The sequence below is a fragment of the Eulemur rufifrons genome, chromosome 18 (assembly GCF_041146395.1).
Source record: "Eulemur rufifrons isolate Redbay chromosome 18, OSU_ERuf_1, whole genome shotgun sequence".
Lineage (NCBI taxonomy): Eukaryota > Metazoa > Chordata > Mammalia > Primates > Lemuridae > Eulemur > Eulemur rufifrons.
In genome coordinates, this window is record NC_091000.1 from 61070485 (window position 1) to 61085206 (window position 14722).

At 37.4% G+C, this 14722-nt stretch overlaps 1 protein-coding gene across 1 annotated transcript in view; it reads left to right on the forward strand.

Moving 5' to 3' along the window:
• Positions 1-9543, forward strand: part of ELOVL2 (ELOVL fatty acid elongase 2) — a 51325-nt gene extending 41782 nt beyond the window's left edge. Inside the window, exons 5-9 of the mRNA XM_069493269.1 lie at positions 756-833; positions 3499-3670; positions 6088-6212; positions 7099-7233; positions 9418-9543. Of these exons, the coding sequence (XP_069349370.1) occupies positions 756-833; positions 3499-3670; positions 6088-6212; positions 7099-7233; positions 9418-9543 (636 nt within the window). The remainder of the gene's footprint in view (positions 1-755; positions 834-3498; positions 3671-6087; positions 6213-7098; positions 7234-9417) is intronic.
• Positions 9544-14722: the final 5179 nt, after the last annotated feature.

Below are 14722 nucleotides of genomic sequence, written 5' to 3' on the forward strand. Positions count from 1 at the left end.
TGTTGTGGAAAGAATACTAAACAATGAATTAGGAAGTCTGAATTCTAATCATCGCTCTCCCACTTTCCATGTAATCTTGAGCAAATCATTTACTCATCAGATATTTACTGAGTACTTACTGTGTGCCAGGTACTGGGCAAGGAACTGTAGCTACAAAGGTGAGTAAAAAAAAAACCAAAAAGGCATAGATTTTGTGTAGCATTTTTGTTTTTGAGAGTGATGGGAAAGATAGACAATCAATCTATCTTAAATCAATCAGACATAAATTGATTACCAACTAGCATAAATACAGTGAAGAAAATGGTTTAGGAAACTTTCTGAGCCCCGTTTTTCATATCTGTAAAGGGGTAATATATACATATTTTATAAAATTATTGAGATGATCAAATCAAATATATATAAACCAATATAAAATATTAAATTTTTAGTGTAATTTCCTCACATTTGTTTACATTAAATTCTACATTTTACTTGGTACATTCTAGTATATAATTCCTTACATAAAATGTTGTGGCTCCAATGATAGCTAAATTCTATTATTTTGGCTGACATAAATAGAACTAAAATATGTTCATATGTATAACCATTGATTTCAGTTTAACAGCAGGAATTAAATCTCTTAATAATATGTGTTTGAGGATAGGATTGAGTCAAACTCAAACCTTGAATAGATGCCAATCAGAGACATGAATGGGAAATTCATTTTGCATTCAAATTTTTATGTTGATTTTTTTTTTTTCTTGATTCTTTGGCAGCTCATTCTCTCCAGCTGGGAAGGAGGATACAACTTACAGTGTCAAGATCTTGCCAGTGCAGGAGCAGCTGATGTCCGGGTGAGCCATTAGAAGCCAATCAGTTGAAAAGGAGAGGAGGAGGCTTTCTCCTTCCAGATATGAGGATAGGACTGGGATTAGATAAGAAAGGAGTTCCTGTTCTAATAGAAATGCTGGGTAATAAAAATGTTTCCCAAATGCCCATCTATGAGGGACTGACTGAATAAACCATGGTATGTCCATGTGACAGATGCCTGTACAGAATGGAATGAGGAAGAGGCATTCTATGCTGTTACAGAATTGTCTCCAGGATAGATTTAAGTGAAAAAGCAATTTTCAGACTGTGTTTATAGTATAGTACCTTTTGTGCAAGAAATGATATGAACGTGTATGTGCTTATATTTTTAAAAAGAGACAATGGGAGAATAAACCAAAAGCTAATAATTTTCTTTCCTTTGGAGGGGAGGTAACAGGGCAGAGGGGATAAGGATGGAAGGTAGACTTCTCTGAACGGACCTTGTGTTATATTTGATTTTGGAATTAAGTGTTTTTAAATTTAATTTTGTTTTATAGTTATGTAAAAGAAAGCAAGGTAGTCTCCCCCCCATAATTTGGAAACAAACTAAATTAAATGAATATATGTATTTATTAAGCTGGTAACATAAGCACCCAAAGAAGAATTATTTCAAGTGACTTTAAAAATACAGTTTTTCTCTGGACATCCCTAGTGGGATATATCTTAACAGTATTCAGTAACTTTTTGTTGTTAATAAAAATACTTGTATCACTTTTTTGAGACTGTTACAGATACAGTGTAGGATAAATTAAGTATATAATATCATTAGGAATTAATATTTAAAATATGGAAAAAAAGAGATGCCAATAAAAACATTGAACTAAAACCCAGTAATCATAGATTCACATTGGAAACATCAGAATTAACTTTATTTAAAAAAAAAAAACCAACAACTTATTTTTTAGCTCTGTCTATAGAAAAGGCTTAGTCTATGACCACCTAGTACCAGGAGCAATAATTACCCAGATTGTGCTCTAAATATAATTTTCTACCAGAAAGGATTAGGGTTCTTAGAAGATTGGCCTTTTCCTGGTTTGGACAGGAAATATATAATATATATTCATAGAAGATGAACCCAAGACATCTTATGACAGAAAGCAAAGCTATCAGAGATTACCAGGGTCGTGACAAAAAGATATAGGAGCTACCTTGAAAGGACCCCCCACCCCAAATGGTTAAAGATAGGGCAGTTTGATTATCAAAAAGAATGCTGACTGGAATGGATTGGAATATATAAAGTATATTAAAAACCATGAGTTTAAAATGATACCTTAAAAATGTTAACTTTTGAAGGTTGCTAGAACACCAATTCATTCTAGGGAAAAATAAAATTAAAGGGAAAGAATTAAACATCTATCTTGCCTTTCATATGTGAATTTCCAAATAGATGAAAAGGGAAAGTTCTCTATAAAACAGAAAAATGCATAAGTAATGACAGAATTAGAAAATCACCGTTTTACAACTCCTGGTGAAATAATGGATCTAGACAGGGTTCAGTGTGCTTATTCTCCTTGCATTAGTGAATGTTTGAAATTTTCTATAATTAAACAACATGGGTTATTAACAAGAGATAGGAGAAACCATTCAACTAAAATCTTTAATATTAAGATGTCCATCTTTAAAGATGTAATACAAATAAAGATATATTGAATTTTCTATACCCATTTTGTTTGTAATGCATTATCACAGACCAGGCATTTTCAGATACCATGTGATCTCTAATGGTTGTATTTATTTATTTATGGTTTAATATTTCTAAAGGTCAACTATCCCATCAAACATCCAGATGGATGCCACCACATCTTATGGTTATCTTCTGGGGAAGTAGACAGTAGAGCAGGATATTCTAATTTCAAGATTCCAATTATGTAATATCTCCACAAATATCTCATGTTTAAATATTAGTGTTAAAAATACCTTGCCTTTGACTAAAAAAGTGTTTCCCTGCAGATGAGACGTTTAGAGGAGCAGAGAAAAATTATAATTTAGTGTAACAAACAATAACAACGTGTTGAGTGCTAGGCACTGAGCAAATGTGAAGGGAGTCTCTGCCTTCAAGTGATTTGCAATCTACCGATAGATTCCTAACACTAACTACACCGCTGTGGCTCTTGATTATGAAGCATAAAGTAATTTGGGAATAAAGAAGCCATTGTTCAGCCTGAGAAGAAAAAGGACAGAGCTGGGTAAAGTTCCAGAGAAAAGGTAGCATTTAAGTGGAGTATTAACAAAGGGCGATGAGGAGACGCCAGACCTGAGGCAGGAAGAGTGCAGGACCCAGGGAGAAGAGTGTCAGTGCCACCACGTCCCAGCACCCGGGATGCCTCGGTCTGGTGCTCAGGGGAGGGCGGTGGACAGGCAGCCGGCCAAGGCCGTGGGAGAGTTTGTCCTCCAGCAAGGAGTGGCGGCTTAGTTCTGTCAGTGCAGAGGAGTAACACGGTCACATGTGTATTTTGGAAAGATATCTTTCACTGGAGTGAGGTGGATGCTTGAAATGAGGAGAAACTGGAGGCAAAGGCAGCGGGTGAGCCAGCGTTTTAATAGTGTGAGAAAGAGAAGCAACGGGGATCGCGCGTGGGCAGCAGGCGGCACAGGAGCAGTTTGATGTCTCACCCTTTCCCCTCCACTCCTTTTCTTAAATTTTTATAGGTAGCCAAGGTGTTATGGTGGTACTACTTCTCCAAATCAGTGGAGTTCCTCGACACGATTTTCTTTGTCCTGCGGAAAAAAACGAGTCAGATTACTTTTCTTCACGTCTATCATCATGCCTCTATGTTTAACATCTGGTGGTGTGTTCTGAACTGGATACCCTGTGGACAAAGTAAGTTCTCCTGTTCATTTCAGTTCTATGAAGCAGATCTTACAAGAGCACTGGTGCTTGCCTCGTACTGAGCGTCGAGTGCAGATCAGGAGAGAGCGAAGGGAGGCCGAGAGGCTCGTCCCAACAGGAAGCACGTGTCTGCTAGTGGCCATGTAGCTTCTGGTCCTAGGTACTGGCAAAATCTGAGTATAACCTTAAATTTAAAAAATATTTTATTTTCCCTGCACCAAATGTCAGATTGAGAAGCACACACCCCAGCTGGAGCCGTTTCACTCCAACCCGTTGTGCTGTTTGGCTCCTATGGAAATATGTCACTGTGAACCACATTAGAGCGTTTCAGCTGTTAGGGTTTTCTTTTACATTCTGAAAAATTAAGATTACATCTCTGTGTGATTTACCAGGACAATGACTTTCAATTTTTTTTTTCCACTATGAACTACAATAAGAAATACATTTTATGTCACAATCCAATACACTCATTTGTGTTCTGTATAAAACAAAAATTTTATGAAATAGTATTTACCCTGGCTCTGTATGATGTACTGTGGTATTTAAAAATCTTATTTCACTTTTATAAACAGCTGATGACAACTCTCACTACGTTGGCGTCACCATGCACGATGGGGTCAGTCATGACCTACAGCTTGAGACATACTGAGCTAGAGAGAACAGCACTTTCTATTTGATTCTGTCTGGTACCCAAGAATTTTAAAATATTCTATGAAAGATCTGAACATGTAAAACTTCAAATAATTTTTCCCTAAGATTTAGGACCTTGTAGAGCTATTAAATGCTCAGGATATTTGGAAGATAGCAGTGACTGTGAAGGTGCCACTGGAAACTAGAGCGTGAGGAAGGAAATCCCTGGGGTGCAGAGGGCAGACAGAAATCTTTCACCCTCCTCTCAGATGGATGGAATCTAGTGTCTTGAGTTTTGTTACTAAGGAGGGAAGACTATAATCAATATCAGAGGAGAATTACCAAGGTTAAGTACTTTTTATGACTGTCAAGTTTCATTACAAATAAGCATCTAAACCTTAAATCATTACTGTGTAAAGACATAGTCCTGTGAATATGTGTGACAATTTCTGTTCAAGATTATAAAAATTATAAGCAATAACTATTCACTGTTCATCAACTGATGGAAATGAAAACTCAAGTAGGTAAAGAAATGTCGCCCAGTCCTGTGCTACTTGGTACTCTGAAACTTTTATACATTCAAGTGCATAACAGCTTATTCCAGCCAATATATGTTTAGGGCTTGCTTACCATATGCATGGTATTGTACCTTTTGTTTCTTATCGATTTGCATTTATCTCTCCAGATTGCTAATCTAGGTCTAGAAAACCAGGCTAGAGAATTTAAATTGATTAAACCAGCATATTCATATAGTGTATTATCTCAGTTAATCTCATCACAACATTAGGAGGTAATTATTATTATACTTATTTTCCAGATGAGAAAGTAAAACTTTACAGGTCAAAGTAATGTATCCAAGGGGACATAGCTAATAAATGGTCCTCTAATGCCGTAGTCTCTCCCACCATAGGGTTGATAGTTCACAGACCAACCATTTGGATCCCAAGCTAACACTTGTATAGCATTCACTTTGTGGTCAGCACGGTTCTGAGCATTTTCTCATATTGATTGGTTAATGCTCACAACAATGAGTTCCTTAATTCCAGGAAATAATCCATCTCTGGCATCTCACCTCTTGCAGCTAAATCCTTTTCAGCCCTTAGTTGACCCAGCATAGAACATAGCCTTTTCTGATACACCATTCTCCCACGTTGGCAGCAGTTGTAGAGAAGACTCTTCATGAGGTGAGTGGCAGGGAACTGGACTTCAGATAATCCCTTGTCCTTAAAAGCCCTGAGACAGCCCAATTACTGGCAAGGTCTCACTGGCCAGTTCCTCCTCATCTCAGTCTTCTCTCTCCTGCCTAGTCTCACTTTCGCCGGCATCTCCTGGTTCCTAAGCCTGTTTCAGGTAGAATTTATTTACTTAATTATGAAGAGTAATATATTTGCTTTGTTTCTCTAGCATCCTGTTCAGCCATGTGCAAAAGGCTCTTGGTACAGAGTGTCTCATGAAAGGTTTAACTAAAGCAAAAACAATTCTTTCAGAGAAATTCTGCCTCTAGCTTTAATATTTTTTGTCCCAGCTGATAGAAATTACAGTTAAAGAGACAGTAAAACCTTTGTAGATAAGGAACTACCTGTTTGGTGAGCGCTCTGGCAGAAAAACTATCCCAGGTTCGTCCTGTCTAGGCTGCAAACGGCACGATCACCGGGGAATTTATCATTGTGAACTCTGTATTTGTTACTCATTTTCAATTACAAAGCAGAGGAAGAATCTCACAAAGGATGAACAATCCTACTTTCTAGAAGTAGTAATTTTTATACTGTGCTTTATAGGTTTCTTTGGACCAACACTGAACAGTTTTATCCACATTCTTATGTACTCCTACTACGGACTTTCTGTGTTTCCGTCTATGCACAAGTATCTTTGGTGGAAGAAATATCTCACACAGGCTCAACTGGTATGTGATGCTTTCTTTCAGCTCTTCTCTATGGGGCCTGTGAATCAGGAAAGGAAACAGAAATCTCAGTCTTCTTAGAAGTCACAGGCTTTTCTATGTATAACGAAGCTGCCTATTTTTCTCTAAAAATGGCCTAAAATGTCCTTTGTATATGTAACTAGCTTATCGTGGAACTGCCTTGATTTGGAATGTAGGTGAATATTTTTTAAGTTAATGTATAAGTCAAATCATTTTTGTCTAATTTTAACTGCTACTTTTCCATGAGAAAAATGGGCAGTTTTACATATTTGCTAATATAATTTCAACTAAATTTCTGGATACGATAGTGGCCTGCTTTAGCATTTTGTTTTATTCCTGCAAATTCCGAGAGTCATAGTTGATTTTTTTTTATTATTTCTTTAATTAACACATTTGTACATATTTATGGGGTACATGGGATATTTTATTACATCCATAGACTGTAATGATTGAGTCGGGGTATTTAGGATATCCATCACCCTCAAGCACTTGTCATTTCTATGTTAGGAACATTTCAATCCTCTTCTAGCTATTTTGAAATACACAATACATTAACTATACTCACCCTACTCTGCCAGTGAGCATTAGAACTTATTCCTTCTATCTAACTGTATGCTTGTCCCATTAACCAACCTCTCTTCACGCCCCACCCCTTCCCAGCCTCTGCTATCTATCATTCTATTTTCTACATCCATGAGATCAGTTCTTTTAGCTCCCAGCTATGAGAACATGTGAGATGTGTCTTTCTGTGCCTGGCTTATTTCCCTTAATGTAATGACCTCCAGTCCAAACTGATGAAGCTTCCCCGCAGTGTGCATGTGGCTCTGCCTCGCTTGTTCACAACGCTGCCCTGTCTGCCACCCTGCAGGTACAGTTCGTGCTCACCATCACGCACACCATGAGTGCTGTCGTGAAACCGTGTGGCTTTCCCTTCGGTTGTCTCATCTTCCAGTCCTCTTACATGCTGACATTAGTCATCCTGTTCTTAAATTTTTACATTCAGGTATGTGGAATGCAAATATTCAACAGTAATACATAATAGACTGTGCACTTTTGCATTATATATTTAATTTTACTGATTAATTAAATATTATAGTAGCACATGCTAATTGATAAATTCAAATAACAGAGGTACACAAAGTAAAAAGTGAAACTTGTGTTCCTACCTCCTCTCCCCTCCTTGAAGGATAACCACAGTTAATAATCTTAACTGTTAAATCTTTAAAACATTTTTAATGCATGCATATAAAGTTTTATCAAAAATATTATTGGATTATACATACAGTTCTTAACTCGCATCATGTATTTGCACTGTGCTATCAAAGTCTCACATCTGAAAGTTAAACATATATAGTAAGATAGATCTAGGAAATTTATGTAAATGGATAAAAACATGGGCTTACTGAATTTAATATTAAATTATTGTCCTCATATCAGCTACGCTGATGTTGTAGACTCACTGTTCATTTGGAAAAAATTCCTTTAAGGCAAACCAGTGTGGAAAGGTTACATTGACTTTTTCTTTATCAAACGTCATTTTCTTTAATTAACAATTTAAGTGGAAGACAACTTCAAAATGGAATTTCAAAGCAACTCTATTATGTAAGAAACAATGAAAGCTGTAACAGAACAGGCCTCAGGTGGTTGTAGATTTTAAATTGTTCTCCTTGGTGGGCTAGGGAAATGGAAAACTTTTTTTAAAAAATTTCTATTCAAAACAGTACTTTTGAAGTTGCATTCAGTTGTATTTTCTTTTTCAGACAAACAAGAAATACTTTCATATTTTCCAGTTTGCATTTGCTGGAAGTCAACTCAGGGGTTTTAGACAATGTAAAACTGTGGGAACTGAAGTTTTAACAGCTTTTCAGATCTTGTTTCTGAAATTGGACTGACTAGGCTTTGTCTGTTATGAGAGATAAAAGTTTCCTTTGAGAATTTTTAAAGAAATAATTAATGATGGGACCAAGCAAAGACACACACACGTGCACACACGCTGCGTGTTAGAGGAAAGCTAAGGGGGTCCTTTTGGTGTTTGGTGTTGAAAACTGAAAAGCAGCATAGAGCCTAGCAAGGGTAAATGATAGAATTCAAAGCTTTAAACCTAAATGCTGGTTAAGATTGAATTTTAGTTCTAAAGTTGAGTATATATAACTTCAGTCTTGACCCTTGTTAATACTATTGCTTTTCAAAAAATAAAAATGAGATGAGAGATCAGGTATTTTGTCAAAATGATATGCCAAAAACCAAATCAAGCCAGAACCCCCAGGTACTAGTTGTTTTAAAATAACAGCACTTTTTCACTTGAGTTCTGTATTTTCTCTTAGGGTGGGAAGCCTTAGTAGGTGCTCATGGCACGGATAGACAAAGATTTCTCACTCCGAGATTAAGATATATAAAAGTAAAATTTATTTTATCCTTTAGAAGGAGAGAGAGAGAGAGAAACGTGGCATCCCAAAGAGAGAGAAGGAAGATGCCAGCAGCAAGGCCAAGTGGCTGGCTGATTTTAAGGGGGACAAGAGAAGGAAACAATAGTGATGTTGTCAGTGGATAACAAAAACTGCAAGGATGTCAGAGTCCAAAAGTTGGTTTCCTGTCCTTCCTTGGAGAAGGCATTATCACAGGAGATGTGACTCTGTCCTCAGGATTTGGTTGAGGCAGTAGCTCAGTCTCCTGCTGTAAACAGGAGAACTCTGTAAAAGCAGATTTGCAGGAAAAAAAAAAGTTTTGGAAGAGAGAGATTTACATCTCTTTTCCGTTCATTCAGCTTTTTCAGAAGTGCAAAACGGAACTCCTGCGGGGTACCTGTTAGCCAACTCATAGGCTTGATCTTTAACCGTGACTGGGGAAATTGTGGGATTAGGTATTTTCCTATTGTTTTTGCAAGGCCGCCCTTTCATTTTCCTAAAGTTATATCCTTTCCAAGTAAGCAACTAATGCAGAATAATTTGAATACTCATCCCAGAATATACAAATCCTGACCTAATACTCATTGAAATTCATGCATTTTCTTGGTTTTTACCTTATTTTTATCTTTAAAGGCTTAAAAATGGTCATATTACAAACATGAATTCTTACTAGAAAGTCCAGCCCCCCCCCCAAATCATGTTCTAACTATGTGGAATGTTAGAGACAAAGTCTTATTAAAGGATCCTTTTCTTTTTCTTTTCAAAATATACACATCCACCAGACATACCGAAAAAAGCCTATGAAGAAAGATACGCAAGAGCCACCTGCAGTGAAAGAAGTGAAGAACGGATTTTCCAAAGCCTACTTCACTGCAGCCAATGGAGTGATGAACAAGAAAGCACAATAGAGTAACTTAAAGCATATATACTAGCCTAACAGATTCGCTTGTTTTAAAGCAAAGACTGAATTGAAAGTTATATATGTTTTAGCATAAACTAATTTCTTTTGAGTTTATAAATCATTTATACCTGGAATATATTAATATATTGCTATTAGGTTAATCTGTTAACTGAATGCTTTGATTAGCATTGAGGTGATGCTGACCTCTGAAGACCTCAGAACTGGTGCAACTTCTCCCTCCCTCCCTCCCTCCCACTCAGAGTAACCCGTCACCAGAAACGGTCCTGTAACGCCTTACACACGTACAAAGGCAGGAAACATGGAGCACTGTTTTTCACTAAAGTCTTCAAATAAAGAGTTTTTGTTCATATTAAATGTTCATATACAAAATGTTTATTCTAAGTACAGGGTATGTTCTAATCTGTTAATATTAAGCAATAATTGCCAGTACATACAGTAATCAGTCCATTTGTTCCTTTAGGAATCAACCCCAGAAAATATTAAAATGGAATCATACGTGGAAGTTAGAAAAAAATCTATCAAACTTCTCTCTTTCTAAGCCAGGGTCTTGTTTATCAAATTCCCACAACTATTCCTGATTCTGAACTTAGTGATAAAATTCTGGAGATTAGTTATTCTAAGAAGAAAATTCATCTGCCAGGTTTTCATAATTCAGGGGTTTGGGATAGGAACTGTTCCTCAGTTTCCTTAATTCATATATTCATGTCTACCTCCCAGGTTAGCTAGCCTAGGTTAGTGAAATCGCCATGCTCTGTACTAAAAGCAGTATCTGAACCTGGCTGCCACTGGACTGGAAGAGGACAAGGACCGGAGTCCAATCCGACCTCTTCTTTTGAACACATACTCCACTGCAGTGTTTATAAATCAGAACTAATAGAGCAAGGGGGGCACAACAGACATTAGTCAACTAGTTTTTTTGTGATCCTATTTGTAAATATTATCCCAAATACCTGCTATCACTCTGCAGGTTAAGTTTTTGAAAATAAGACAAAGATGGAGTAGTTTGGAAAGATTCCAGCACTGAGCCCTGGGCTAAGTAACGAGCCACAGTGAAAAATGCCAGTTTGACAAACAGCACATCCTTTCCCTGCTCAGATTTGTGATCTCTACCGAGAATCAAGCACAAAAGCAGATGAAAGCGTTAACGAGTATTTCCTTTCTCCCTAAGTGTTGGGCTTTTACTAAACTGTACCAAGAATGGGAACAAAGAACATTTTCTAAAGACTTGCTGAAGATTAATTTATACCCTATAAAACAAGACTTGCCAACTTTGACACTTTAGCTTCTTTTCTATTTTCTTTAAATAAGTTTTTAGGTCCTAACACTGACATCAAATGTATATAGCACCAGAAAGTCATTTTTACCACTGTCCCAACTCATTACTGTCTAGAGTGCTTTTCTATCCCTTTTTTGCTTTTTTCCCCGCCCAAGCTCTAGTTTTAAAATATTTTCCCTGTTAAAAGAAAAAAAACTGTACTGATCTCACATTTATTTCACGTAAACTACGCTTTCTCAGGATTCTGGCATATTTTTTAAAGGTGACTAACATCGTATAGTCTTGAGGGTGACGCACTGTACCCTGTATCATTCCTTCTGTACCGGCTGATCCATTTCATTTGAACAGACGTCCTCCTGTCTGATAACCACTTAACTCTTCTATTCGATCTTCTAAATCATTTTCTAAAACTAACTCGCTCTAGGGTGCTCCATCACCACTTCCATCTCGCATCACCTTACAACTGTATTCAATGTATTGTTCTCTCCTGGCAATTCATTTGAAAACAAGGACTAGCTGCATATGACTGTTCTTGCTCCTCTGTGACAAAGCACAACTGGGACTAAGGAGAAAGCCCTTTGGAGACACTGGACTCTAGTTCAGTTTTAGGTCTCAAACATGAGCGAAAAATCTGTTACCAAAGTACATTCCAGGTAAAAATGAGACTTAGAAGACAGACATCACTGGCCATTGTATTCAGCTTTTTCTCAATTGCTAGTGAAGCACTAAAGCCTCACCGCACATCCAACCTGTAGAGCAAGGAGGGCGCATCCTTGAGCAGATGGACAAAGTCAAGCAGCTGTAAGTACAAGACAGCTGAAACCTCTCAGATCAAAGCAGGGGTCGGGGGAAACGTCAGGAGTTTACGCGTTCTTAGAGGTTTCATTCAGGATGCGTATTTCCAATTTGGTCTTTAATTCTAGTGAGGCTTAATAAAACTCATAGTCTTAAACCATTCAAGGGCTAATAAATACACAGAGCTATAAAATCTTAGCCACAAAAACTGAGTCGGGTAAATCTTTTAACCTGTCATTAAGTGTTGTAACTTTAAAAAACTAAAATGTTTACTTTTAATGTGACTTTTCTAAAACGACTATAAAAAATTGTAATATTTCTATAATTTGTTAAAGTAGAAAATGTGTTTCCTTGAATTTCCTCTTACTCATGGGAACGAAAACATTTAGATGAATTCTATAAAGTATATCTGTTAATTTCCCCAATTTTTTAAACTAACAAAATGGACCATTTAGGGAATGAAATTAAATATAGAAATTTTCAACCCATCAAAATTATATATTGAATTATTTAGGCATCTTAAAGGATGAAGTCCTCTCCCCCTCTAGCAGAGTATTTTTGTTTCAGGCAAAGTGGTATGTATTACTGTCATGGGCAGAACAGCATTTTATATGTAAGAGTCCATTTTAGTTTTTTCCAGTGTTTCCATATCATTTTATTAATGTTTCTGGGGGCTTCCTTATTTGGAAGAAGAGATCACTTTGTCTTCCTTTGAAAGTCCTTGTATCTTAAGGACATACTATCATGACTGGGTGGACAGGGAGGCTGGAGAAGCCATTTTTCTTTGTAGATAAAAAGCATTCTGTATGATTGTTGTATAATAAATTGATTTTTACACTAAAACATGTTTCAATTTTTCTTATTTGGCTCAAAGAAGTTAAAATGTGTGCCTGCATAGTATTCCAAATGACCTATCACTCAGGGATTCTTCATACAGCAGCATTTCAGCAATGAATTTTAGATGTTTAATTCTGCATTTCAATATACAGTAGGTTTTAATGTAACATTATTACTTTGACATAGGACTCATATACCAACTGTTTGAGAAAGTGGTCATTTACAAGAAAAATTTAAGACCAACTAAAGCAGAAAACATACGGGTTACAACAGACAGACGCTGCATAGAGGAACCTGGATCTGTGCAAGGAGACATCAGGCAGAAACGACCTGTGCAACACCCTGAAACCAGGACTGTCCCTTTGCCCTAGACAGGAAGAGAGGTGTCACCTCAGCTCAGGAGCAGGATGTAAGTGAGCTGAGACTCGCCCCGTAGAAGCCTGGGGGAGAAGTCAAGCCGTGGGCAGGATAATGTAGAGTAGAATGTGAATGTGATGTTAAGGATAAGACACAGATAAAAAAAAAAAAAAAACTACAAAAGATGTGCTCAAAGACTGATTACAAAGTCAAGGTCTCTTAAATTTCTGGATAGTGATGGGTGGAGCAAGATGGATTTTAAGGAGGGGCAGGAGGAGGGAAAGAGGGAATGGGAGAGGATCCCATCTTAACTCTCTGGGGTGGGAGGTCGTTTAAAATGCCTGCTCTTGTGTACTGTTTGGGGGAAGGGCACACTCTCGCAGCCCTGGCTTGGGGGAGGCAAAAGGCATTATCTGTAACCAAAATGTTTGGACCCCCATAATATTCTGGAATAAAAAAAATAAAACACCTCCTCTTAACTTCATTGTTTTCCTTCATTATTTTAAACAGTGGGTGGTGGAACCAACTCATTAAAACTTAGTGTTTAAAAGTAAAAGGTAAATCCTGTGTCTCTCTGGCAAGGCCTAATAACTGCTGTTGCAAATGAAAAAAACTGCTTATACATGATAAACGTTCACCTAAATAAGTCAATTTTTCATATTAATATAAAGAAAAATTCAGCATGTGTTTTTACTACAGCAAGCTTTCTTACAAATCAAATACATTCACCTTTTTAAGGAAGAGGTGCTTCCCAGGGCACGCAGGGAAACAATCTTACAAGACTAACTACAGTCACCTAAATATTCCTTGACCTTCAGTAAAACATGATTTTAGTCAAGGGGGAGAAAGAAAGATTAAAAGCTATCGATTTGTAGGTCATTTTTCCATCTTCAATTGCGCCAAGGGAACACTGGAATAACACCAAGAGGACAAGTAAATCTGTAATTCATACCCTCAATGAGCAATTGGGACATGCAGTTACGGATCTTATAAGCAACCCACTGGGAGCCGTTATGAAAGTGTCTGTGGCCACATCACGTGTGGCAGACCGGACAAGGCAAAGCTCTCTGCACATCCCTTGATGTCTCGTGCGCTGCAGTCTGTAACTACCTGGATACCTTGAGATGGGCTCCTACAGTTACCGTCACTCATCCTTTACATTCAGCCATTAACCTAGCTGGCCCCTGAAGGCATTTGAATTTGTGACTCCTGAGCACTGAACAGAAAAAGGAGAAATTCTATACAGTCTTGCCTGGGCCAATGTCACATACTTAGAGGGAAATGAACATAGTCTTAACAGCTGTGGCCCTAGAAAGAAATTATAGATGTTACAGATTTCTTTGCAAGATTAAAGCTCTCTCTACCTAAGATAGTCCCATGTAGACCTAGCTTTCATTCTTTTAAAGCTAATTTAGACCTTTGGACTTTGATAAACTCTGGAAATAGTTATATTCAATTGAAAAATTCATCAAATCTACCTTTCCCGGCGCTATGTATTGTGCTAGGGATACAGAATGATCCAGATGAAATACCTGCCCTCAGCGTTCCCAGTCTGGTAAAGCAGACAGAGAAACAGTTATAAAATACTGAAATGGTTTACCAGGGAAATGTCTCTAAAGGAGGTAATGCCTGCGCTTAGATTGGATGGGTGAAGAATTAGGAAACTTCAAGGAAATCCAGAGGTTAAATACCTAAGACTCAGGAATCAGTATCCCTTCAGCAAGTATTTTCTTGAATGTCTCCTATGTGCCAGGCACACCCCCGGAGTTTGGAATAAAACAGTCAAGAAAACAGACAAGGTCTATGCTTTTAGGGACCCTCCTACCAGGAAACAGATCGTTACCACATTCTGTAAGACCATGCTCCTTATATTAACTGTTAAACATGTCAGGAATCACAA